We start from the raw sequence: 27,767 nt of genomic DNA, 5'->3' as shown, positions 1-27,767 counted from the left end.
TCATTTAGTTGCTGTAGGTGATTTTCTCTTTTTATAAGTGTTTCTCTGGGCCCAAATAAACAAATAGATGGATAAAAGCAATAAAAGATTGCATGAGGCAATTGGTTGAGAATAATATCCATCACATTGCATTACTGATAATCTAAGTGCCTACAAGGCTCTTTATATACCAACATGTCAAAATAAATTTGTTAGCTTTCATGCATTTGAGAATCTAGGCAGTTTCTTTTATTTAGCCTGTCATCAAACTTAATTCACCTTCTGGGTTCCAGCTGCATAGCTGACTATATTTTCAGAATCTGACCTTTCTTTATAATATAAATCATACTCATACATTTGCATATTACAGGCATGATGCCAGGAAAGTTACATAAAATATTGATTTCCCTTGGGGTTTCTCAATGAGTATTGACAAGGAATTATGTATGTTTGAGTGAAGTCAGATTTAGTAAAGCATAGGTTGGAGATGAGAATGAGAAATAATCAAAATTGAAATACCTTTTAAATTTCACATTTGCAGAGGGTTTAGACTGAGTCCTAAAGCCACATACAATGAGAGCTGCTGCCAAATAAATAAAAGCAAATTCTGACTTCAGTTTATGAGAGTGGGAGGTAGATGTGATACATGCCTCTAATTCCAGTATTTAAGAGGCAGAATTACTGTAAATTAAGGCCAGCCTGGACTATATAGAATAAAAGCAAGACCCTAACAAGACTCTGCCTTAATTAAGCAAAATAAAACCCACTTACCTCAGATTTAAAAAAGGAAGAAAGTGTCGTGTGTGATAGTTTGTTTTACACCGTTAGTCCCAGCTCTTGGGGGAGGCAGAAACTGGTGGATCTACGTTGAGTTCAAGACCACGTAGTCTACAAAATGAGTTCTAGGACAGATGGGGTTACACAGAGAAACCCTGTCCCAAAAAGGGGGGGGATGAAAATTGTGGGTTCATGACATTTTTAGGTTTTTTTTTTTGTTTTGTTTTTGTCTTTGAAAAATTGGCAAGGGCTGATGAACCAGTGCCTACTTGGTCTTGCAAAGTTTTGATTCCTCAGCTCTAAAGAGCAAACAGAAGTTGTTAATCAGTATCTTTAGTTTTTCTGGGTCACAGGAAAGATGATGAATATGGTTTGAGGCTGGTGATTATTCAGGATACGTTAGATTGGGAAGGCACCGTTGATTACCTGAGCTTTTCTTCGCTTAGCTACTGAGAGAGTCTTACACTTATATCAGATAGTTCTGACCCTTACAGTTTCTGATTCATGTGTATAATAAATTTGTGGCACTACTACATGTCCCAAAGGGAGACCCCTCTCAACAAGGGAGGGGTCATTTGCAGAAAGGAGCTCACTCCCATTTCCTTGTTCTTTCAGGCCACCTAACTGATAGTGAATGTAATCAGAAGCAAACATCGAAGAAAGGGTCTCTGGTAGAGCGCAAGAGGAGCTCTGGCCGTGTTAGGAGGAAAGGTGATGAACCCCAGGCCTCAGGTTACCACAGTGAAGGCAAGCCATCTGCACTCCTTTGTTTCCTCCGTTAAACTTTTGTCTTTTTTGCCAGAGGAATTTATTTTCCTTTCTTTTTCAACTTTAGGATATAGGCATTTGTGATTATTTTAAACACCTTTTTTCTTTCATTCTTTCTGATTTCTAGGAGAAACATTGAAAGAAAAGCATGCTCCTAGGAATGCCTCCAAATCCAGCAGCACCAGCAGGCTGAAGGATTTCAAAGAGACAGTTAGCAATATGATCCACAGCAGGCCTTCCTTGGCTTCTCAGACCGATGCAGGATCTCCTTGTGCAGGCAGGGCAGGAGACCAGCCAGACAAGACACCACCAAGGAACTTGCCTTTATACTCTCGGGACTGGGAAACTGAGAGTACCAGTAGTGAAGTGAAATCCAGTTCTTCCAGCAAGTACCGCCCAACATGGAGACCCAAACGAGAGTCTCTGAATATTGACAGCATTTTTAGTAAGGACAAGAGGAAGCATTGTGGCTATACCCAACTTAGGACCTTTTCTGAAGATTCAGGTGAGCAGAAATAAGGAAGCAAATTGGCTTTCAAATGCGATTGATTTATGTGTTTAAAAATCCTGGGTTTGAGGGCTAGAGAGATGAGGTTCAGAGCACTGGCTGCTCTTTCAGAGGTCCTGAGTTCAATTCCCAGCAACCATATGGTGGCTCACAACCATCTATAATGAGATCTGGTGCCCTCTCCTGGTGTGCAGACAGAACACTGTATACATAATAAATAAATTAAAAAAATATTCTGAGTTTTCTAATATAGCTATCAAGGAACATCTTTACTCTGCTGTTATGTTTTTGAAGTTATGACTTCAGTGAATAATGTCTAGAGGGTGGGTTTAGTTAGATTTTCGTTTAGGCAAACTCTAAATCTACTTCCTCTATTTGTCCTTTGGGGTAGCTAAGGAACTGACACCAGATGAAATAAGCAAGCCACTTGTTTACGACATTAAAGCTGGTGGACCAAGCTCACAGCATAAACCTTGGGGTGCAGCCCGGCCAGGCTCTCATCTTTTAGAGCAGCATCCACGCCTGATCCAGCGGATGGAATCTGGCTATGAGAGCAGCGAGAGGAACAGCAACAGCCCTGTGAGCTTGGATGCAGTCCCTCCTGAGACCGTGAATGTCTACAGGTATTGTCTGCTTTATAGCAGTAGTTGTTTGTGGCAGTGGGAGCTTCCAACTGTGAGTTAGGTGAGTAAAGAGATAGGTTTTAGCGCTGTCCAGTCATATTCTCTACCCGCTTTTCTGTAGCAGCAGCACCCTCTGTTGGGAGGAGGAGTATAGGCAGTGACTTTTTATTTCAAGCATTAGCTATGCAGTAATATTTGTTTAGTACATACTTAAATAAAACATAATAAAGTTGGAGCAACATAGAGAACGCTAACAAGGGTAATGGTGCCAACTTGTGAAATGTTCCTCATTTGTTAGGCATGTAGGAGTTACAGACAGTTGTGAGCTGCCATGTGGGTGCTGGGCCCCAGGAAGAACAGCCCACACTCTTAACCACTCAGACATCTCTCCAACCCCCAGGGCACATTTTTTTTTTAAAACATTCTTAGCAGCAAGCTGTTTTCCTTTTTGTTTCCTGAGGAGTTAGTGAGCCTGTCGGCCTGTCTATCTCAGGACAGGGCTAGGAGTCAAGTTAGAGCCTCCCTCACTCTCAGAGTCCTTTCTCTACCTCCCTTTTCTTTTTCTTTCTTTCTTTCTTTTTTTTTGTTTTTGGTTCTGTTAAAGTAGGCAAGGTCTCACCGTGTAGTCTTGGTTGGCCTGCAACTTACTTCACAGAACAGCCTGGCTTTACACTCACAGAAATTCACCTGCTTCTGCTTCCTGGGTGCTGGGATTAAAGGTGTGCATCATCATGTCCCACCCCAGAGTCTTTTCACAAGCATAAATAGAGTACAAAAGCTGTTTTTTTTCCTTCCTTTTTTTCAGTCTGAGATTAATTTTTGTTCTATTCTTGTTGCCCAAGCCTGGAATTCCTAGTCTTAATTCATTTTCCTGCCTTAGCCTCTGGAGCTGCTGCACCATGGTTTTGCCCCATGACCTTGGTTCCCAAGCTTTCATGATGTCTGCTTTCTGTTCTGAATTTTAGTCTTAGGAATGTTGTTAGAAGCCACCTTTGAAACTTTTACTACTGTGGATTCTTTTTTGAAGGGATCAAAGCACAAAGAGACCAGGGTTTGTCCCTTCTTGGCGTCATATCCCGAAGTCTCACAGCAGTAGCATCCTGGAGGTAGACTCCACAGCATCCATGACCGGCTGGACAAAGACTCAGCCCCTCTCAGGTAAACAGGAAGATACTGGATCTGACCACCAGTTCTATTTGGGAAACAACTTTGTTGAATACTTCAACTGACAATTGTTTGAAAATTCCATCAAAATGTAAAAGTGTGTACTGGAGATCTAGCTCAGTTGGCAAGTGTTTGTTATGCACCATGAAGACCTGAACTCATTTCCCAACATGCTGGGGAGGCATATCCAAAGAGCTCACTGGCACCAAGCTAAATCAGCAAGTCCCAGGTCCTGCTGAGAGATCATGTCTCAAAAAGCAAAGTGGATGGCAGCTGAGGATAGTACCCAAGTGTGATCTCTGGCCTCCATATGCACCCACACACATGTGAATGAATACATATACCCATCCAAACATACTCATCCCCAAGTGTAATGTGGAGACCTCTCAACTGCTTTCCCTCAGTTTCTCTGGTTTTTGTTTTTCACAGCTTGCCTGAATGTGTGTTGTTTTTTTTTAATCTTCTATATTTTTAATTTCCAATAAGACAGGTAAGGCAAATGGTCAGTGATAGGTCTGGAGGTACCAGCAAGCTTGGAAAAAAAAAATCACATTTTAGCTGTCTATAACAAGATATACATGGCACCCAGAATAAGCCCCTATTCCCCAAATTACGCTGATTTTTAAGGCAGATATTTTCCACACAAGAAATAATCCCAAGTCCACGGTCATGCCAAAGTCCTTTTTAGCTGAATCCTTGCCATTTCATAAAATTATTAAAAACAGTTATAATCCTATGTATATGCTGAACATTATGTATGTATGTATGTATATGGATATAAAAATTTAAAACCTACACCCAGAGATCAGTGGAGGATCTGGAACAGTCATATATACATAAACTAGTAAAGGGGTAGACAGGTTTTTGTCCCAGGCTTCTTGGAGGTCATAGTCCACGCATGATGTATGCAGTGTTGTCCAGTGTGTTTGACATTGCCTGAATGTTTTAACATTGGAAGGAGTTTTGTGAAATGAGGAGGGACAGAAATATGGTGCATGATGGTAAAAGCAGTTCTATTCCTTAGAAAAGAATAAGTCCTAGGGCTTTTTTGGTATAGGCAATGTCTTGAGAAATGGCTTTCTTCATGACTCCTGTTGTGAACTGAGCTACAACATAGATGCATGGGCAGAACCATGACATTATCTCTTCAGGTTGACCCCACCCTTGCTTCTGTATAATAGTCTTAGTACCTACCAGTTGATTGATGGTCCTCAATGATTCTTAGGGGTTGGGGGAAAGGTATGAACTTGCTTAGGTATTCATGCTGACAGTAGCCAGGCAGAGGAATATATAGAGAAAGGTGTACTTGGAATACTGGGTAAGTTAAAGTATTCACCAGGCAGAAGACATGTCTTCTTCCTCATAAAATTACATACTGTGCTTATCGTTCACATTTTCATTTATTTTATGTCATGTAACATTAAGAGACTTGTGATTGTAAATATACCTACCTACTATCCTTTCTAGTCTCTTCAGATAGGTGGCCCACTTTCAGTATAATAAAAACTGTGTCTCCCTTTTAGTCCTCAGTTCTGGATTAGCTGGTAGAATATAATCTTCTTTCTTAACAGGCAAAAGATATTTAGCAAAGTGATGACATTTTTTTTTACTCACATGCACATGCATCCACATGTGAAGAATTACACAGATACATCACACACATACACACACATATACAACAACAACAACAACAACAACAACTAGACCCAACTGTAGAAGTAAATTGGGTCCAACAATTCAATAGCCTACTTTTTATCTCCTGAAACTGAAGGAACCGGTGTTAACTCTGTGGTGTATATGTTTATGTAAATGCATAGGTGTTTATGTACATACATATAGGCCTCACTGTTAAAAATGAAAACACATTATACATCCTATTCTATCCCCTACACTTTTACTTGATTTATCATGTATGTTATTCCCAATCTATTTAGAGTTCATCAGTGAACTCTTTAAATGTGAGTTTTCACAATGGATAATTTACAAACTGATTTTTAAAAAAATGGAGGAAATTAACAGAGGAAAAAAATGAAAAATGACTACTTTTTATTTATTTTTTTTAGTACCCAGGAGTTTGGAGGTCATACATGTTAGCATGTTAGACAAGTGCTCTGCTACTGAGCTATATCCCAGCTTTTTTTTTGCTGTTGTTTTGTTTTCTGAGATAGGTTCTCTCTATATAGTCTGTACTGGCCTGAAACTTAATATATAACTCAAGCTGACCTTGAATGCATGACTGTTCCTCTGTTACAGCTTCCCAGTATAGTATTATAGGTATTAGTACCATGACCAGATACTTTTTGAGACAGGTCTCATTAAGTTCTCTAGGCTGGCTTTGAACTTATTCTATAAGCCAAGTAGGCCTTGGACTAGTTATCCCTCTCCGTCACCCTTTGGAATAGTTGAGATCATGGACCTGTGCCACCAGCCCCAGCTGAATTTACCCTACTTAACTTGAAGTCAACTCTACCATCTGCCATCTGTGCTACCTTTCTGTGTCCTAGTTTTCTTTCTTCCTAACATGGGTGTATACCTTATCACTTGAGAGAATTAAATGAAATAATATATGTAAAATGCTTTTAAAGCTGTTCTTAGTACATTGAAATGCTTAAGAAGTGTTAGGAGTTATGGTATTACTATTAATAGAATATTGAAAATTTGTATGTTTTTGTTAACATCATTGTTATTCATGTCCCATGACTCTGTGAATCTGATAAGGAAAGCACTGTCCAAAGTATGAGCTGGAAAGCTAGAATTCCAAAGGCTATACCACTGTAAGTTCAACAGATAATTCAACTCGATTGTGGAAATGTTGTAATTTATCGTCTTCTCTTGTATCTCAGGTGGGGAGATCACCTCTAAAAGTGAGCTGGATGAACTACAGGAAGAAGTGGCCAGGCGGGCCCAGGAACAGGAGCTTCGAAAGAAACGGGAGAAGGAATTAGAGGCTGCTAAAGGGTTTAACCCTCATCCCAGCCGATACATGGACTTGGATGAACTGCAGAATCAGGGTAATTGTGAGAATTAGGCTGTAGGTAGGTAATGGGCACAGAGAGAAAAGGCAAAAAGTAAGATCCACATTAGAAATTTCTAATCTACTGTTTAGCAATATTTGATTTTATCTTGGTTCAACTCCTGTAATGAGAGTTAAGTTAGCCAGTTGTGGTGGCGCACGCCGGTAGGATTTGCTGAAGGAGGCAGAGGCAGGAGGATCACGAGTTTGAGGTCAGCCTGGGCTGTACATTAAAGAGAGAGAGAGAGAGAGAGAGAGAGAGAGAGAGAGAGAGAGAGAGAGAGAGAGTTAAGATTAGAGATAGCAGTACTTCTAGGTACAACCATTAAAAACTTGAAGGTTAGGGGCTAGAGAGGTGTTTTAGTGGTTAAAAGTACTGGCTACTCTTCTAGAAGACCTGAGTTTGCTTCCCAGTCCCACATGGTAGCTCAAACTTATCTGCAACTTCAGTCTCAAGGTATCTGATGTCTTTTTCTGACTTCTACAGGCCCAGGACCACATGAGGTACACTGACATATATGCAGGCAAAATACCTGTAATACACATAAAATTTAAAAAAGTTTAAAGCTTGATGATTAAAAATGGTGCATTACTCAGGGAAAATGGTTTCCTTAAACATCTATGAAATGTGTAAGTAAAACAAGTCTTAACTGAGAGAATAAGAGAACAAGAAGGGGTGGTAATGTTTTTAATGAAGTGCTAGAGACTGATATTGAGGTGGTGCATATGCCTGGCAGGCTCTCTGTCTGAGCTTGCTTGCTTCCTCCCTCCCTCCCTCCCTCCCTCCTTCCCTCCCTCCCTCCCTCCCTCCCTCCCTCCTTTCCTTCCTTCCTTTCTTTCTTTCTTTTTTGAAATGTGAAGTTAAATATTTTTATTAGTAGGAATCTATTTCTGTAAAAGTTCTGGGTGAAAAAAAATAGTAAAACAGCAGAAAAACTCTGAGCTATATTTCTATATTCCTAGCCATAATTTGCTAGTTTTGTTTTCAGTTTTAGTTTTGGGGTTTGAGTTGTTTTCCAAATGGGGTTCTCCCTTTGTTGCCCAGACAGACTTAAACTCATATCATCCTGCCTTAGCCTCCCACTTAACTGGGGTGGTAGCTATGTACCATCACACTCAACTGTAGCACAAATAATAAAAACCCAGACACATATATTGGGGCTCAAACTGAAGATCAGAAAAACAAAACAGCTAAGCCACTAGAGAGCTCTTACCTCTACCAAGGCTGGGCGACTGCAGAACGAGTCCTGAGCTTCTGTCTTTTCCCATATTATAGTCCCCTCTAGTGCTGGGGTTGAAGGCCTGTGACTTCTTAGTACTGAGATTACAAGTGTGAGCCATTGCCACCTGGATCTGTTTCTGCATTGATCTTGTATAGCCAGGGTGGCCTTGAGCTCACAGAAATCCATCTGTTTCTGTCTCTCAAATCCTGGGATTAAAGGTGTGTGACATCACTGCCTGGTTTCTAGTGACTTAGGGTTACCCTTGATCTTCAGGAATGCTTTGTTTATTAAAACAACTAAAATGTTACTCACTATACCCAATCTTGATTTATTTTGATTCCATGACAACTCATTCCCAAATGTCATATGCCTTATTTTTATTAATTACTCTCACCAAAAAACACAAAACCAAATTAGTTTATATTATTACTTTGTGCCTTGAGACTAGTGTAACATGACGGCCGGCTTGTTGGGGTTTCTGTCCTGCCCAGTACCCCACAATTGGAAAGCCCAAAGAAAATCACGCACAAGACTCCATAAGATTATAAACTGATTGGCCCATTAGGTCAGGCTTCTTATTAGTCCTTGTAACTTACATTAACCCATTATCATTATCTATGTTAGCACATGGCTCCACACCTTTCTCAGCTGGGCAAGTTACATGCTGCCTCTTCGGTGATCAGCATAGGAGTGGCAGAGGGAGCTTTCTATCCTTCTCCTGTTCTCCTTGCCCTGCCTCTCCTTCCTGTCTGGTTGACCTGCCTATACTTCCTGTCGGCCAATCAGCATTTTATTAAAATACATGATTGACAGAATACAGACAATTCTCCTGCACCAGACTAGTCTTCAAAATGGAGTTCAACAGCTTGAAGTATCTTCTTTATATAGGTTCTGCTAGTAAAACAGTATAAAGTCTAGGAGCCAGTGCCCTTCAACTAGCTGGTTTTTCTTAGTTCTTTTCATACTTAAAGTAGCTTTCTTGACTAAGTAGTCTTAACTGAGGATAGCTTTTCCTCTAATCTTACTGTGGTGTTCTCTCTCTGTCTCTCTGTCTCTCTCTCTGTCTCTCTCTGTCTCTCTCTCTGTCTCTCTCTCTCACACACACACGTCAGGCTCTCTACTACTGAGCTACATCCCCTGCCCCCTAGTTTCTTTTGATTCAGGACAATTTTGTCTTTTGTTTCCCAAGTTATTTGTTGTGTTTATTTCAAGATGTGCTTTAAAACTTAATGTGGTGGCTCATAACTTTAGTTCCAGCATTCAGGAGGCAGAGGCAGGCAGATCTCTGAATTCAAGGCCTGCCTGGTCTATAGAATAAGTTTCAGGACAGCCAGGGCCGAGAAACCCTATCTCAAAAAATTAAAAGTAAAAATAAAATATCAAAAAAAGAGTTTTGAAATTTCAATTCCACTTAACTGTTTCTGTATTTGGATAGTCTTATTTTTTTTTTAATTTTGAACTCAAGGTTTATCAATTTGAAGTTCCAGGTTTATATTATGCTCTGTATGTATATATTTGTATGTGTTCAGGTACAGGTAAGTGCATGTGGAGGCCAGAGGACAACCTTAGATGTTGTCTACCCCACTTCATTCCCAAGGGGTGTATTTTCTTTAGTCTGAAGTCCAATTATGTGGGCTAATATGGTTGACTAGTTAACCCCAAGGAAACGCCTTTCTCTGCCTCCCTAGTGCTAGGATTACAAATGAATCCTTCAATATCTGGCGTTTTTTTCATGTATGTTTTAAAAGTGCAACTCAGGTCTTCATGCTTGTAAAGCAAAGAGTTTATCAACTGAGCCATTTCCATAGCCTTTTTATTTTTTTATTTTTTGGTTTTTTGAGACAGTGTTTCTCTGTAGCTTTGGAGCCTGTCCTGGATCTAGTTCTTGTAGACCAGGCTGGCCTCGAACTCATGAAGATCCACCTGCTGGGATTAGAAGTATGCACCACCACTGCCTGGCTTCCTTAGCCTTTTTAACCCTTCGTTTTTGAGATCAGACCTCATCACTCTATAGCATTGTCTGACCTAGAGCTCACTTTGTAGATCAAGTTGGCCCCACAGTTGTTATGATTCTCTTCACAAGTGCTGAGATTATAGGCATGCAATTCAAGTTTCTATTGCTATTGAAAGAGAGATCCTGTTATCTTCCTCTTTGTCCTTTCCCTGCTCTCTTAGTTAAATGTGCATTAAAACTGAACCCTCCTGATTATATTTCATTGTCAGTTCTCTCAGCTAAGATGCAGAAGGCTAAAGCATGGAGTGCTGAGATTCCAGATGATGAGGATCTAAATCTAGCACACTGATTCATTAACTAGAGAGAACTTCTACATGGTCTCACTATCTTGTTGGGCCTCTGAAGGGGTTATATGTGTGCACCTCTTTGTCCTTTTGGTCTTTTGTTTTGTTTCTAAAGCTAAAGCTACTACTTCTAATTGTAAAGATATTTAGATTTAGTTGATTCCAATTGTACTGAAAGAACTTAGGGTATAGGGCTAGGGCTGGTGGAAATCAGAGTTCTAGAGATGGGGTAGAAACTGACTGCCAAGATTTTCAGAACCAGCTTACTTTCCACTGTCTTCTTACTTTCTTGTTTTTTTTTTCCTTCCTTTTAACCCCACCCCCCCCCACCCTCACCTCCCCGAGACAGGGTTTCTCTGTAGTCCTGACTTTCTTGGAACTTATTCTGTAGACCAGGCTGGCCTCGAACTCACAGAGATCTGCCTGCCTCTGCCTCCTGAGTTCTGGGACTAAGGCCACCATGCCTGGCCCTTCTTGCTTTCTAAAAGCTAAAAGAAGTAGGAAGTGAATTGGTTAAGGTTGTAGCTGAATCTTTCTTATGTCCATCTGGAGGTAGTTAGAGGAAGAGTCACATTATGAAGAGAATTGTTTCATTTTTGTTATTTTGCGACAGAATCTCATTATATAACCATGCCTGATTGGCAACTTGCAATGTAGATCAGGAATCTTCCTGCCTCTTCCTCCCGAGTGCTGGAGATAATGGGCATGTGCCATCATACCTGGCTTGAAATTTCATTCTTCCAGTCTTTGTGACCATGTGAAGGCTCAATGTTAATTCCAATCATAGGTGAATTATTATAATTCACCACCAGTTTATGGTTATAGATGGCTAGAAAGTAAGAGTACTTGATGGCCCTTCATGAAAGTTTTTTCTGCTGTGCTTCTTAGTCCTTCCATCTGGCACTGTTCTTTTTTTTTTTTTTTAAAGATTTATTTATTTATGTATACAGTATTCTGCCTGCATATATGCTTGCAGGCCAGAAGAGGGCACCAGATCTCATTACTGATGGTTATGAGCCACCATGTGGTTGCTGGGAATTGAACTCAGGACCTTTGGAAGAGCAGGCAGTGCTCTTAACCACTGAGCCATCTCTCCAGCCCCCTCTGGCACTGTTCTTGGACTACTCTTTTGTTCTTCCTTTGGCCCACATGTACTTTGGGAGTTACACGGGAGGTGGCTTTTTAGGGATACTTTTGGTGAGTGAGGTATGATAAAAGCAAAAACTTTGCATTGCTACAGAAAGGGTGATTCATATACAAATGCAGTTCAACTGCTGTGGTAGGTATATTGAAATAGACACTGTTTAGACCACCTCTGCCCAAGAGGTGTATTGATAGAATAGAGTGGTGGAGAAATGTACCTATACGGAGAAGTGGTATGGTATGGATGATTTTCTATAGAATAGTTAAACCATGGTTGCCATTACAGCAGTAGAAGTCTGGAGGTGTTCTGATGGTAGTTGACAAGGTGTGTCCTGTTTTGTAGAATTGCTGTTTAGTTTCAGGTGTAAGAGCCATGCTGCTACTATGGACAATTGTTCTTCCCTTGAGCAGGCATTAGAGTTGGAATGTGAATATGGCAGTGCATTCCTCCCTTTTCCTGGCCTTGCTTAGGTCTTAGTTAAGGCAAAAACGGATGCCTTACTTGTTCTGAACACTTCTTAATAGCAATGAACAGGTAGATCAGTAGCTTAACAAGTATCTGTTGTCCCAAAGAGAAGGAACAGTACACAGGAGAAGTTGGGATTAATTATAATAAAAATGAAAAGTGCTGGCCCTTTCAGGGAGGAGTGACGGCTTTGAAAGGTCCTTGCAAGAGGCAAATTCAGTATTTGAAGAGTCCCTGCATCTGGAACAAAAGGGAGACTGTGCTGCAGCTTTGGCTCTCTGTAACGAAGCTATCTGTAAGTAACTCAACTGCTATGACTATGGCATTTTTGACTAACTCCACAGTAGGTACTTGTGTTATCATGCAGATGGCCTTATGAACAGTTTTTAATGTCTTTTGTGTTTCCAAACTGAGGCCAAGTAGCTATCTTTGCCCTTCAGATTTCAAAATGTACCTGGTGGTGTCACTGTAGTTTGTGGACATCTACTGGAACAGCATCAGCAGGAGCCACAGAGGAGTTCTTCAGTTATGTCTGCCTTTTCACCCCCCAGATATGAGGTTAGCCCACTCTTCCTGTAGTCCCTGACTACAGTAGGAAAGCTGAATAAACTGGCTCTGACTCCTAGGCCAGGAACTTTTCATTGTAATATTCCATTCCTTGTGTCTCTGCCCTGCCTTCCTGGTGTGCAGTACCATAATGGTATCTGACTCCTAAATAGGACCCATGAAAAGCTGTGTTCTATAAAGACAGATGCAGGTTTGTATCTTAATGTTTTTGCTGTTGGCCATCACAAAGGGGGAGTTGTGGGAGCAGAGTGTGGAGACAGAGTTAAACAGGTCAGTGAAAAGATAAGGTAGCAACCTTCAAGCACTAATTTTATCTTCCTGGTTCCTTTCAAGTTTTATTTCTTTTCTTTGGTGTTTTGTTTGTTTAAATTTGAATTAACTTGTTTGGCCTCCATGGTTTCCATGAATGTTCCATAGATCCAGAGCCAGTTTTGCGCCATGGACAGTGCATGCATAGTCCAGTGCATTGCATTCCTGCTGCATATTTTGTTTTACTGCCTATCTTTGCTTGGTTTTGGTTTAGTTTTTGCTCTTTTATTTTTGTTTGTATTTTGTGTTGTTTCTGCTATATTTTCTTTTGCATTTTAGCTAAACTAAGACTTACCCTGCATGGTGCCAGCTCTAGCACGCACAGCAGAGCACTAGTCGATAAGAAGTTGCAAATCAGTATTCGAAAAGCACGAAGCCTGCAGGATCGCATGCAGCAGCAACCATCATCGCAGCAGCCGGTGCAGTCCTCAGCTTCTCTCCCACCACAGGGGGGTGCCCTCCCTCAGCTTACAAGGTAGTGCTTAAAAACCACATTAGTTTATGGACATCAGGGGAGGAAGTGACCATGAGTGCTCCATAGCATGAACACTTGTCTTCTCCATTACCAGGGAAGGGAGAAAAACGGCTAAGATTTTCTTCTCTCAGGTCAGAGATACGAAAGCTCATTGCATGGATAGTCCTTTTCTTAGAAAGATGCAAAAAAGTACAAAATAACAAGTTATCCAAATTCCCAGGACTTGTATAACAACATGATTATTAGGTTTGTATTTATTATGTTCTTATGGGATCTGGTCTGCCTTTCATGTTGTAGTAGCAACCATTTGATTTATTTTGGGATTTCAGTGTTTCCCATCCCTTCCAAGAAAATAATCAGTTTATCTTGCTTTGATTAAACCATAGGAAAGAGACACAAAGATTTTCTTTGTTTGTTTCTCTAAGGTTGGGATAGGAAAAAGTCCCAAGAGGTACTGGAGTAGTTCCCATATTTTAGGGGTTTGAACTTGGCTTTTACTTAGAATAAATGAATTTAAGTAAAAATTAACTCTGGCTATTAATAAATTTGAATAGTTTTTAAAATATAATAAAAGCAGATAACTTTTTCATGTGTATGTATGTGTGTGTTGCTGAGGATAGAATTCAGGAACTTGTGTATACTACTAGGCAAGTGTTCTTTCAGTGAAGTACACATCTGCTGCCTTGATTGTTTGTCTTTTGACTATCAGCCCCATTATGGTTGTTAACATTTTTGAGCATTTACCTGCATTCAAGTCAGAGCTAATCACTTTTTTCTTTATTTTGTTATTACAATAACCTGATGAGACATGGGCTGTTACATAGCATGCTTTTTAAGTACAGAAACTTGCAGAGAAGATAGTTCCTTAGCTAATAAGTGGTAGAAGTATAGAGTTTAAATCAAGATCTGTTTGATGCTAACACTTCCCCCTTTCTCCCTCCTTCCTCCCTTCTTCTGAAAGAGAGAGAGAGAGACAGACAGACAGACAGACAGAGACAGAGTGTCTCTCAGAGCCAGGCTAACTAGGGCCTGACAACCTTGAACTCCTGGTTCCTGTTTTTGCTTCTGGAGTGCTGATACTGCAGGCCTGTTTGCTACCACCCTGATTTCTTCAGTTCTGTGGCTTGAATCCAAGACATCCTACATGTTGGCCAGCACTCTACCAAATGAGCTACTTGCTAGGCCAGGTTTTTATTTTTTGATTAAGGTATTACATTCATGTTACAAGAGTGGCAGGGTGACTAAACCTAGAAACATTTGTAATATACAAGTTTAGTATTTTTTTTTATCTAAAATGGTTTGAGACCAGAAGTAAATCAGTGTCTGTCTGTCTGTCTGTCTCTATTTGTCTCTGTCTTTATGTTTCTTTCATTTTATGTCTCTTCTTTTCTCTGTCTGTTTCTTTCTCTCCATGTCTTTCTTTTTCTTTCTCTCTAGCTCTCCTTGTATCTGTCTTTCAGTCCTCTCTGTCTGTCTTTCTCTGTCTCTTTCTCTCCTTTTCCCTCCCTCCATTCCTCTTACCTTCCTCTATCTTTTTCTCTTCATTTTTCAAGATATGGTTTTAATATGTAGGTTTAGCTGGCCTGGAACTTGCTAGGTAGACTGTGTTGGTCTCAAACCTACTATGATCCTCCTGCCTCTGGTTCCTAAGTGTTGGGATTAGATCTTTGCACTGCTGCTTAGCTCAGATTTCAATTTTTTTCTTTTAGACGTTGGAACACTCATGTAGATAAGTTGAATACCTTCAGCCCTGAAATCTGAAGTCTGAGATGCTTCAGGGCTCGAACTTACTTCATTATTGTGTCTGTGCTCAAAAATGGTTGGGGCTTTGCAGCATTCTAGTTTTGGACTTTCAGATTCTTAATTTTGATCTGATAATCTAAAGTTGAAAAAGTTGAAGTTTCTTATAAGACTGCATGTGTTTCAGTCAGAAATAGAAAACACTGAGAATCAACTAAACACAGTTTGTCCTGATTCCCACTCCTCAGTGTGAAGTGAGGCCTGGTCTACCATTGTGAAGAAACATCTGATGAGGAATACAGTGGATCAACACATAGTTGATTTCTTTGTATCCCAGGAATTCAAATCACCTTGTATTCTCTAATAACAATATCTTTTCATTTTTTACTGAGCTACCCTATAGGGGAGCATTTCCCTCCTTGTACAGCACCTGTGATTTTTTTTGCTGTATGGTATGAGCGATTTTAGGCTTTCCCTTCTATGTCATCTGCTTGTGGGAGAAGCAGTTTTTGTTTTTTTTTTTAATTTGCAATTAGAATGTGATTGGAATGGGACTTCACAGGTAGTGGAGAATATTGACAAAGACTGTACTTAATGCCACATATACAAAATTGGTGATGACATTGAGTAGATAGTAATACTTATCTTCCTTTTCTTTTCTGAACCTGTGAGCTAGTGACTTTGTTTGTGTTTGTCTTCTGCTTCATGACAGCTGTGAGTAGCTGTCAGTGGAATGAAACGAACAGTTCCTTTTGGAAGTGTTATAGTTAGTCAAAGCATCTCATGACTGGTTCTCTCCATTTGTTTCAGTGAACAGCCTGTCCCGCTCCAATTATTGTTAAGCCAGGAGGCACAGCTGGAACCCTGCAAGGATACAGCATTTGGGGCCAGTTCTTCTTTCTTCAACTCCCCTGCTTCCTACCATGAGTCACACTCGTCACTCACCCCAGAGCCACCTGCTGCATCTGTGTCACAGCACAATTCCCCTAGCAGATCTTTGCCGCTTTTGACGTCTTTTGAGGTGGACAGGATTAATCCCTCTGCATTCCACAGGCAAGATTTACCTAAAACAGCCTGTAGAATTGAGATGAATTCTCAGCAGGAATGCCTGCCATTGGATGTCCTTGAAGATAAGCTACAAGACCACAGGGAGAACAACAGCAGCTGCAGGAAATTCCCACCACAGGAAGGAAGGGGCATAGTTCAAGATTTGCTGTTTGAAGAAAAGAAGAATTCTGTTGATATATCCATGGTGATGCCTTGGTCACATTCAACAGGAGAAGTCACCAATAGTCCTTCAGGTTCATCAGCTTCGTCTACTATTCCTCCTTCTAGGGCCTGCTATCCCATAATGTCTGCTGCTTCTTCACCTGAGCTTCATGCTATTGACCCCATGCAGAAACTTAACCAACATCTTCAAGCCCAAAGTCTCCAAACTTCATTGACTTCAAAAGTCGTCAGAGGCAGTGAGGAACCCTCTAGGCCAGAGTTCCCTAGTACAAAAGGACTTGTCCGCTCATTGGCAGAGCAGTTCCAGAAGATGCAGAATACCTCTGTGAGGGATGTTACAGGTTCCCAGGATCGAAGCTTGTCAAATGGTCTAAGGAAGAACTCTTCTTCTGACTTTATGCCTCTGTTACCCCAGGCTTCAGGAAAAGACCACTGTCGCTGGGTAAAACAGCAGCCTTCTCTTGATGGCAGGAAAAGACTGCCCTCCTGGGAAGATCCTGCTGACCATACTTCTGTTGCCATGGACTCTGGGCTTCCCAGTGGGGAAACCCCTAGAAGAGAACAGCCCAGGTTGGCTGAGCCAAATATATACCAAGGAAAGCTATCCCAAGTGATAGATAGTAATTCTAAGGAGCTGGATAGCAGTGTCAGCTTGGGGATTTCTGTGCCTTTGGATTCCTGGGTAAATGTCACAAGGCTCTGTGATTCTCAGGTTAAACACAGGGGCTCTGGGCCAGGAGTCGCATCTTCCCATGATACCCATACATGTGTAACCTACCCAGAGAGAAATCACATCCTTTTGCATCCACACTGGAACCAAGACACGGAGCAAGAGACCTCTGAATTGGAGTCCCTCTACCAAGCCAGTCTTCAGGCCTCCCGAACTGGCTGTTCTGAATGGAGGTCACAGGAAGTGGCTTGGCAGCCACTTAACCAAACAGGTAAAAATACAACCATCTGCAAACCGAAAGCCAGAGAACAAGACCCAAGGCATCACTGTCTCACTTAAATGCAATAAAACTCCTGACTTTTTTCCTCCTACAGTCTTCAGGACAAGGGCTAGGCATTTTTTTTCCCTCCTTCTGGCCAGAATTGAGATTGGGTCAGAATTATCCCTCAGAGAGTAATCCCTTTCATATAAGGAAATGACCACTTAAGTATTTGCTTATGTGCTCTCCAGAACATAGTGTAAAGAAGTGGCTCATAGGTCTCGGAGAGTGAGTTAGCATGAAATGGGGCAGGCTGAGAAGAGCCGTCTTTTTTTTATTTTTGACGCAGGGTTTCTCTGTAGTTTTTGATGCCTGTCCTGGAACTAGCTCTGTAGACCAGGCTTGCCTCGAACTCACAGAGATCTGCCTGCCTCTGCCTCCTGAGTGCTAGAATTAAAGGCGTGCACCACCACCCAGCGAGAAGAGCCCTCTTTTCTCTGTGTTTTAGATGTTGAACTAATCCAAGAACCAGATTCCAGGTTCATCTTGCCTAAAGGGTAGCCACACTAAACTAAGTCTCTACTATGGCATTTTCCAATTTTACCGAGCTAGCAATATCAAAACCTTTTCTGGTTCTTCCAGGAACTGCCATGTGTGTTCCTTGGATACTACATAGAGTTGATGTTATGATATGTTTCTGATCTGCATTCTAGTGTAGACTTTATAATGTTTATTTTTAATGAATGTGGAAAGGCCGGAATCTACTTCACTGGGCTTTTCTAAAGTGAAAGAAAAAGAATATGAGAACATTAAGTCCAAATTAAGTGTTTTAAGAATAATAGCATCATGCTACTGAGATAGTTTAGTGGGAAAAAGCACTTTCTGCAAAAGTCTTATTGACTTGATCTTGACTCCTAGAACCCACATAAAGTTGGAAGGAGATGGGCTAGAGCGATGGGTCAGTGGTTACGAATAGTTTTTGCTTGCTGGACCGTGGTGGCACACCCCTTTAATTCCAGTACTTGGGAGATAGAGGCAGGCAGATCTCTGAGTTTGAGCCCAGCCTGGTCTACAGAGTGAGTTCTAGGACAGGCAGGGCTACACAGAGAAACTCTGTCCCAAACAACAACAGCAGCAGCAACAATAAAACCCCAAAGAAAACCTTAAAAAAACCTTTCTGCTCTTCCAATCTACATGGGTTCAGTTTCCAACACCCACATGGTGGTACACACTGATTCCCTCTTCTGGCCTTTATGAGAAATGCATGCATGTGGTGCACGGACAAACATGCAGGTGAAACGTTCATATTCATAAAATAAAAATAAATAAATCTCTAAGGAAAAAAGGTGGCCATTGAGAACTGACTCTACAGAGTTGTTCTCTGACCTCCACATGCCTGATGTAGCATGTGTACCTGCATACACATGCATCGTAGAAACATGTTAAAGTAAATAAAATAATTTATCATTAAATAATGCTTTACAAAATTAAACTGTTTGAATGTTAAATATATAAAATAAAACATATAAAAATAAAATATATAAAGTAAAACAAAACCAGAAAACTTTTATAATACTTAAAGCCAGACATGGTGGCACATACCTTTAAACCTAGCACTTGAGAGACAGAGGCAGCTGGATCTCTGTGAGTTCAAGGCCAGCCTGGTCTACAGAGTGAGTGCCAGGACAGGCTCCATAGCTACAGAGAAATTCTGTCTCAAAAAACAAACAAACACACAACAACAATAACAACAAAAAACCCTTACAATAACATTTCTCATTGTAGCTAATTCTAAACATATATAAACTAGCAATTTCTTTTCCTTTTGCTGTAAAGAAGTACCCTGAAGAGCAGCTTAAGGGACAAAGGGTTTGTTTTGGTTTCTAGTTCAAGTCCATTATGATGGGGAATTGAGGACTGGAGGAAGCTGTAGCATCAGGTCATCACATCCACAGTCAGGAGGCAGAGAAGGATGAATGCATGAATGCAGGCTGCTGCTCAGTTCCTTGTCTCCAGCCAGGAAATGGTGCTGCCCACAGTGGTTCAGTATTCACTACTCAACTAACACTATTATACTGTTAGGATTTGTTTGTTTGTTTGTCTTAGGCAAGCTTATCAAGTGCATGAGAGAGCCAGTGGGCTGGGCAGTAATTTGAGTACTGCTTATAGCTCCTCTAATGTTTTTGTTAGTTTACCTTTGACTTTTTTTTATAAAAAAAGATTTATTTATTATATATTTCCTATCCAATGATACTGTTCCACCTGTTTGTGTGCCTGCTTGCCAGAAGAGGTAGTCAAGTCTCATTACAGATGGTTTTGAGCCACCATGTGGTTGTTGGGACTTGAACTCGGGATCTGTAGAAGAGCAGCCAGTGCTCTTAATCCCTGAGTCATCTCTTCAGCCTACCCCTTTATTTTTTTAATTGCAAAACTTTTTCTTATTTTGAGATTGTCTTACCATGTAGTGCAGGTTAGTAGTGAACTCATTATTTACCCCAAGCTCTACTCAAATCTATGAGGATCCTCTTGCCTCCCAGAGAGTATTGGGATTCAAGGCAAATACTATGCCAGCTTGCCACAGCCAGTTTTATTTTATGTTTATGGTTATTTTACCTGCGTGTATGTCTGCACACCATGTACATATCTGATACCCGCATGCTAGGAGAGGGCATGAGATCCCCTTGAACTGTAGTTACAGATGGTTGTAAGCCACCATGTGAGTGCTGGGGATCAAACCCAGGTCCTCTACAGGAGCAGCCAGTGCTCTTAACTGCCTACTTCAGCCAGTTTTAAAAGTGTTTTCATCACCTTCCAAAGAAGTTTCCTAGGGCTGGAGAGATGGCTCAGAGGTTAAGAGCACTGACTGTTCTAGACGTCCTGAATTCAAGTCCCAGCAAACACACGGTGGCTCACAACCTCTATGAAATCTACAGGTGTACATGTAGGCAGACCACTGTATATATAATAAACAAAATCTTAAAAAAAAAGAAATTTCCTATCCAGTGATAGTTTTATGCCTCTTGATAAAGGACAAGAGGCATTTATCCCTCTCCCTTACACCATCTAAACACAAGTATTCCCTGTATATGTTGATCTGCTCTGGAAATTCCCTAGGAATGAAATCAGTGTTTGATATTTTGTGACCTGATTAATTTTGGCTTTAGTTCCTGAAGAACTGTATAAACTCTGCTTTTGTTCTATATTCAGAATTTTCTAGTACACTCAAATTGCACAGAAATAATTGTCTTTACGACTAGAATGTCTAAAACATTAAAAGTAGCTTTTGTTAAAATTACTGTTGCACACATCACTTAGATGGCAGCGACAAGTAGATCCCTTTGTTACCAGGCCAGTGTGGTATACATAGTTCCAAGTCAGCCAGGCTTACATAGTGAAACTGTTTCAGAAAGTGAGAAAAGAAAGAATTTAAATATATTAACAAGAGTAAAAGTGAGTGTTATAATCAAATCCCCAGATACTTTTTACCAGTTTCTATGGTGATTAATTTGGCAATTTATGAACTAAAGAGCAATTTTGATTTGGCCATAACATCTCCACACATATTTTCCCCTCCTTGTAAGATTTTAATATTTTTTCCATAAGATCATTATTATAAACTAAAATGTACTTAGTTGCAGTTTGGTCATTGTAATGAATTTGTGCAATGTATTACGTACAGGTTTGTGGTATGGTAGTTTTGTTTTTTTTTTTTTTAAAAAAAACTGTTTAGATACACAAATACTGGCTGTTATGTACCTCCAGTGGTAAGTACAGTAACATGTTGTACAAATTGATTGAAAAATAAGCTGTGGGGGCTGGAGAGATGACTCAGTGGTTAAGAGCACTGACTGCTCTTCCAGAGGACCTGGGTTCAATTCTCGGCACCCAGATGGCAGCTCACAGCCATTTGTGACTCCAGTTCCAGGGTAACTGACAATCCATGCGCATAGATAAAAGTAAATAATTAAATTTAAAAAAAGAAAAATAAGTTGCTATAACTATGCATACCTACTTGTTTATTTAAAAAAATCAGGCAGTATATTATTTATTTCTTTAAGAAAAACAAATTTATGGGGGAACTCAGAGATGGCTCAGTGACTAAAAGCATTGGATAGTCTTCCAGCGGATGCAGTTCAATGCCAACACCCACATAATGACTTACAACCATATGTAACTCCAGTCCCAGGGAATCTGATGCCCCTTCTGTTCTTTGTGGGCACCAGGTGGTGCCCATAGACCATCTATGTCTATGCATATGGTACACATACATAGATGCAGACAAAACACCCATACACATAAAATATTTTTTAAAAATATTTATTATGTATACAATATTCTTTCCGTGTGTATGTCTGCAAGCCAGAAGAGGGCACCCACCAGACCTCATTACAGATGTTGTGAGCCACCATGTGGTTGCCGGGAATGGAACTCAGGACCTTTGGAAGAGTGGGCAATGCTCTTAACCACTGAGCCATCTCTCTAGCCCATAAAGTAAAATTTTTAAAAATTATTTGAGTTAGCCAGACAGTGGTGGTGCATGCCTTTAATTTCAGCACTCGGGAGGCGGATGCAGGCAGATCTCTGTGAATTCGAGGCCAGCCAGGTCTACAAGAGCTAGTTCCAGGACAGGCACCAAAGCTACAGAGAAACCCTGTCTTGAATAAACAAACAAAAAAAGATTACTTGAGTTTGAATGTACCATCTAAAGATTTAAGAGGTAAAACTATGAAAACCAGAAAAGGAAACTATGAGAAAAACTTTCAGACCTGGATTTGACAATTGCTTAGATGTGGCACCAAGAAAACAAGGTACAGGAGAAAAAAATAAGATAAACTGTGCTACTTCAAAGCTAAAAACTTTTGTGCATGAAAGGATACTACTGGCCTACAGGTATGAACCATTGGTAGAACATGTAGCTACTCATCATGCATCAAGTCCTGGGTTCAATCTCCAAGACCATGGAAAAATAAAAATTTAAAAAAGGATGCTATATGGGACTGGGGAGATGATTTAGTGGCTTAGAATACTTGTTGTTCTTACATAGCACCCAGGCTCAATTACCAGCACCTGCATGGCAGCTCACAACCATCTATAACTCTATAATTCTAGTTTGGGGGGGGAGGGGCACTGCACGCAAGTGCTACAGACATACACGTAGACATACCACTTATACACTTAAAATAATATAAAAATTAAAACATTTATTTAATGTGTATATTTGTATGTGTGTCTTAGCACACGTGTCGTTTTCAGAGGACAACCTGCAGAAGTTGGAATGTATGTCTATGTACCACATGTGTGCAGTACCTCTGGAGGACAGAAGAGGGAGACATATTTCCTCAAACAAGAGTTATAGATGGTTGTGTGGGTGCTAGGAATCAAACCCAGGTCTTCTGGAAGCACAGTCCATGTTCTTAACTGCTAAGCTATTTCTCCAGCCCTTTATTTACTTATTTAAAAATTGTTTTTGATATAGTCTCCTGTAGCTCAGAATGGCCTTGAACTTCTTTATCCTTATGCCATCACACCAGGCTACATTTTAAAATTATTTATTTGTTGGGAGGCCTTTTAAAAGTAAAAACTTCCTCCAGGCAGTGTGGTTTCTCTGTAGATTTGGAGCCTGTCCTGGAACTAGCTCTTGTAGGCCAGCCTGGCCTTGAACTCACAACAATAAAGGCTTGCACCACCACCACCACCCAGCTAGTGGTTCACCCTTTTAATTCTAGCACTTGGGAGGCAGAGGCAGGCAGATCTAGGTTCAAGGCTGCCCTGGCCTAAAGAGTGAGTTCCAGGATAGCCAGGGCTACACAGAGAAACCCTGTCTTAAAAACAAAACAAAATAAAACAACAAAATAGTAAAAATTCTGAAGGTTCCACTAGAAACATTCTGAGTCAGATCTGTGGTGAGGCCCAGGAAATTGATGTCTTGTCTTTGTCCCATGTCCATTCCCCCACCCCTTTCCACCCACTGAAGATCGAACCCTCAGGGCTTCATGTATGCAAGTATTATACAACTGAAGTATAATCCCGTTCCCTGAGAGGGTATAATTTTCAAAGCTCCAAGATGAGTCAGTACTATCATGAGAACCAGTGCATTAAGTAACAGGAAATATTCAAAATAACTGAGCTTAAGTACACGAACAGTACAGTTTAGCTGCATATCTGTATGTGTATGGTATGTGTGTATGCACACATGTATCAAAGTAGCATATCCAGACATGAATTGGTGGGTGCACCTGTGCATGTACACACGCACACACACACACACACACACACGCACACACACACATATATCAAATGTAGGTCAAGGGCAGGTACATTTTCAGGAGACTTAATTAGTTGAATTGGGGACAGCCCCCGGCGGGGAGGATCACATCAGCTTAGAGCGATGTTAATGGCTGTTTATAGTTTACGTGATTGAGAAAAGCCAAGAGTGGGTGGGGATAAAAGAATATCACATACACCAAATATTCCTGAAGTGATCCTGCTCAGGGAGAGAATGGGAGAGTGTCATAAGATAATAGAATACTGTGCTGGACATAATAAACTTGAGTTCCAATTTTAGTTAAAACACTATTTCTAGCAGACTCTGGAACTCATTTTCCTGTTAGATCAAAGGGAGCAGGTTTGATTTACAATGACAACAGCCATTTAAATTCTGAACTAAATTAAGATATTAGTTGTTTCCTTTCTTACCATAATATGTTAGAAGATCACTATATCAGTTTCCTTTACTTTGTATACTACAAGTTTGGGCGAGATACTCGAAACAAAACAAAACTAATTTTATTCACAAAAGAGAGATGTTGAAGGGTGGAAGATATTCAGCAGATTGGATTTTAGAGCTCCTTAGAAATTTTAGCCTATAGGAATTTATCCATATACTGAGATTTGCTCTTTATACATTCAAGGAGCATATTTACCATTGTATTCAGAGAGGTATATTAATTACTTAGTAAAAGAATGCTGGTGCTTATGCTTCCAGACTCAGTTTTTAGGCCCCAGAGGAAAGATGGCTTCAGCTTGCTTTTATGTTTTCCTCTTTAGGCTTTGCAGATGGCATGGGGAGGAGACTGCACTCAGCCTCTGGTCTTGATCTCTCACGGACTCCAGCAGTAGAAATGGAGAATGTTCTTCATGGACCAAGCACAGCGCCTGTCTCCCAGGTATCAGCCTCTGTTGCTGAGGTACTGGACTTGGGTGGGTGCTAGAGAAGACAGTGTACAGAGGCCAGTGGAAAGGTGTGCGCACACGTGGTGATCTGAGACTGCAAGGAGAGTGTGATCTCAGATCGGGCTGACTGCCTTTGGGATCTATCTAATGTAGATGTTAGTTCTGAGTCTTAACCAATTTTTCCCATATTCCTGAGTACAGGAGCTAGGGGGAAAGAACACATGTCCAGTGTCTTACATCTGCTTGTGTGTGTCTGTGTATCTGAAGGCTGCAGCTTCTGGAGACCTCATCAGGGGATGTGGGAGGATGCATCTAACACAGTCTTAAGTGACAGCCTTTTCTCACAAAGGGAGGCTGCTCAGGTCTCTTCCATAGCTCTGTAAGTAAGTTGAGTCAGGAATCATCTGTTCAGCGCACCTTCCTCCTTGCTAGTAAAAATACAGTGGAGGTGGAAGAGCAAGGAGAAACTTACAGTTGCCATTTGGGGAAAGTTGAGTACATTCACCCAGAATTAGGACAAGTAGTCCTTATTTACACATATGTATTCAAAGTCTAGAGAATGGTCCTTTTCTGGAGCAGTTTTGCAAGCTTTGCAACCCTCTTAAATGGATCCTAGGATGTAAAGAGTTGTGTTAATGCTCATCTCTGACAAAATACCTATGGAGACAAGGGAGGTAAGATTTATTTCAACTTGTGATCTTAGAGGTGTCTCTCTGTGATTGATAGCTCCTTTGAGTTGGGCCTGATCCAAGGCAGAATATATGTTAGAGAGGGCCATGAAGCAGAGTAACAATGATGCTAGGGTCCAGGGACAGGTATACTTTTCAAAGGCACACCTTTAAGTGATTGCTGTCTCCAAATAGTACATACCTTTTTTAATTGTTGTTTTCAAGACAGGGAGGGTTTCTTGTGTAGCCCTGACCAGGCTGGCCTCAAACTCACAGAGATCTGCCTGCCTTTGCCTTCTGAGTGCTGGGATTAAAGGTGTGTGCTACCACCGCCTGGCTTCTTTTGAGACTCTTACATACTTTTTAAAGCAAGTTTTAAGAAGCTGTCAGGATACAGAGCATTCTGCTTTGAAGTTTGTCCACCAGGTCAATTCGATAAAAATGTAAAAACAGGTTTTATTTTGTTTACTTTATTATTGTTATTGTTTTTATTTTATACAGGGTCTCATTATTTACCCTGTCTGGTGGGCCAGGCTGAACTCCACAGACATGTGCCAGCCTCTGTCTCCAGGGTGCTGGGATGAAAGGCGTGTGCTACTACATCAAGCTTACTTTATTTTTTATTTGTAGTACCAGACTGAACCTAGGGACCTCATATGCTAGGCAACTCTCTACACCTAACTTTCTACACTAAACCCCTTAAAATAAGTATTAAATACATGGTACAATTAAAAGGTTCAAAAGAATATATAGTGCAAGCTGTCTCTATCCTACTAGCCCTTCATTCCAATTCTCCTCCCAAAAGAAACTCTAAAGTTTGGGAGTGTCAGTTCCTAAATGAATGAACATTTCCTCTTCCTTCTCCTCCTCATCTGCTTCCCCCTCCTCCTTTTGCTACTTTTCCTTCGCTTCCTCCTTGTCTTCTGTCTCCTCCTCTTCTTTTTTGGGAAAAGGTGGTTTCCCTGGCATAGCAGTTGTTCTCACATATTTTCAGTGCATTTAATCTAAATGTTATTTTCCTAAGAGAGTTTGCTTTTGTCTGGTGTATCATATACTTATTTATTAATTTTGCTTATCTTTTTAAAACAATGCTTATTAAACTTATTATATTTGATGCTATGTCAAGCTCTGGGGAGACTGTGGTTAATGAGTCTCTGGTTTCATGGATCGTTTAGTCTACTACAGGGACAGATAAACACAGTTTTTAAAATTAATTTATTTATTATGTATACACATGCCAGAAGAGGGCACCAGATCTTACTATAGATGGTTGTGAGCCACCATATGGTTGCTGGGAATTGGACTCAGGACTTCTGGAAGAACAGTCAGTGCTCTTACCCTCTGAGCCAACTCTCCAGCCCTAAACACACAGTTTTATAATGTGATTAAACACTTGCTGCTCTGAGACCATCACAGAAAAGGTAAAGTATCAGGGAAGGCTTCATGGAGAAGAAAAATATACCAGGCAAAGGGAAATGAAGTAAATCTTCATTGGATTAAAAGAGGATAATAGGGTATGACAGGATTAGAATGTCTGATGAGGAGAAATGATGGAAATGTTGACAAATGATAGCAAAGAATATAAGCAAGAGTCAGATCATAGAGCACACAGGATTCTGTAGGTCACATAGGAGTCTGAGAGGCTAAAGAGAAGTAAATATATTGGAGAGTCGATTAGGAAGTAAAAGAAATGAGATTGGTGCCTACCTACCTTCCTATGGAGGAAAGATAAACCAGGGATGATATTTAAGTTTTATGGGTTGATAATTGTGTTTGGAAAAGCTGTATAATTAATTTTGGGTATATTATTCATTACTGAACATAGCTTATAATGTCTGGGTATGAGACATATGGGCTAGAAGTTGAGAATTGGATTGGAACTCCTAGCCAATGAAAAGAGGAAAAAGCATGATAAAGATAGGAAATGGGCCTTGCCGTTCTTGTGAAGAGTTTCACATTTAGGTGGATCTTTTTCTGAAGAAGCTTAAAACAATACATAAAAGGCAGCAAGAACTTTCAAAGGGAAAGTGGGGATTCCACTAGAAATCCTTTCTCTGTGAAACACTTTCATAAATATTACTAACATAACTGATGATATAACACAAATTGTGCCCTTGAATAGCTTGCAGCCTATTAAAGGAAACTAAGTATACTGGCATATAGATTGTTTCTACCATGTTGTTTACTAAGTACTTGCATTGTTTCAGATGTTAGGGATACTGAAATGAAGTGTCTTCTACTATAGGAAGAAAGACACTTAATAAGCAAATGATATAATCCAAGACAGTGATAATTATGATAATGAAGACTAAAGTAAGTCAAGGGAAAAGGTGTTAAAGAGGTAATGTCTTTCTTTAGGACTGTTTTTAGTTAGGGTAATGAGAAATACCATCTTTGAGAGGAATTAATATTTGATCAGAGACTTTAGTGATAAGAAGTTTGGGGCCATGAAAGAATATGCCTGGTAACAGAAGAGCAAGTGTAAATGCCTCAGATAGGATGAGTTATGTGTTTGAGAAATATGGAGAAAGGCTAGGTGTGATGGTGCTTGCCTGTAATACTTACACTTGTGAGGCTGAGGCAGGTGTATTTTAAGTTTGAGCCAGTCTGTGTTACATAACAAAATGCTGTCTCCAAACTAATAATTATAATAAGAATAAGCAAATAAGAACAAGGAAGGTGTGTAAAGGGCACAAAGACAATGTACGATTAGG

The 27,767-nt window shown here is 40.4% G+C and overlaps 1 protein-coding gene across 7 annotated transcripts in view; it reads left to right on the top strand.

Moving 5' to 3' along the window:
• Nucleotides 1-27,767, top strand: part of Usp54 (ubiquitin specific peptidase 54) — a 100,901-nt gene that overhangs the window by 68,679 nt on the left and 4,455 nt on the right. For 4 of the 7 annotated variants that reach the window (XM_087911931.1, XM_087911933.1, XM_087911935.1 and 1 more), the window contains 9 exons: nucleotides 1,372-1,503; nucleotides 1,652-2,029; nucleotides 2,424-2,655; nucleotides 3,683-3,813; nucleotides 6,663-6,830; nucleotides 12,138-12,257; nucleotides 13,118-13,313; nucleotides 15,864-17,224; nucleotides 24,260-24,378. In XM_087911931.1, the coding sequence (XP_087768057.1) occupies nucleotides 1,372-1,503; nucleotides 1,652-2,029; nucleotides 2,424-2,655; nucleotides 3,683-3,813; nucleotides 6,663-6,830; nucleotides 12,138-12,257; nucleotides 13,118-13,313; nucleotides 15,864-17,224; nucleotides 24,260-24,378 (2,837 nt within the window). Of the gene's footprint in view, nucleotides 1-1,371; nucleotides 1,504-1,651; nucleotides 2,030-2,423; nucleotides 2,656-3,682; nucleotides 3,814-6,662; nucleotides 6,831-12,122; nucleotides 12,258-13,117; nucleotides 13,314-15,863; nucleotides 17,225-24,259; nucleotides 24,379-27,767 lie in introns of all 7 variants that reach the window. The other 3 variants (XM_087911930.1, XM_087911932.1, XM_087911934.1) reach the window with 1 other exon arrangement.

Source organism: Myodes glareolus, chromosome 12, assembly GCF_982192425.1.
Source record: "Myodes glareolus chromosome 12, mMyoGla1.1, whole genome shotgun sequence".
NCBI lineage: Eukaryota > Metazoa > Chordata > Mammalia > Rodentia > Cricetidae > Myodes > Myodes glareolus.
Note: the sequence above shows the minus strand (reverse complement) of the source record. Positions and strands in the feature narration are given on the sequence as shown.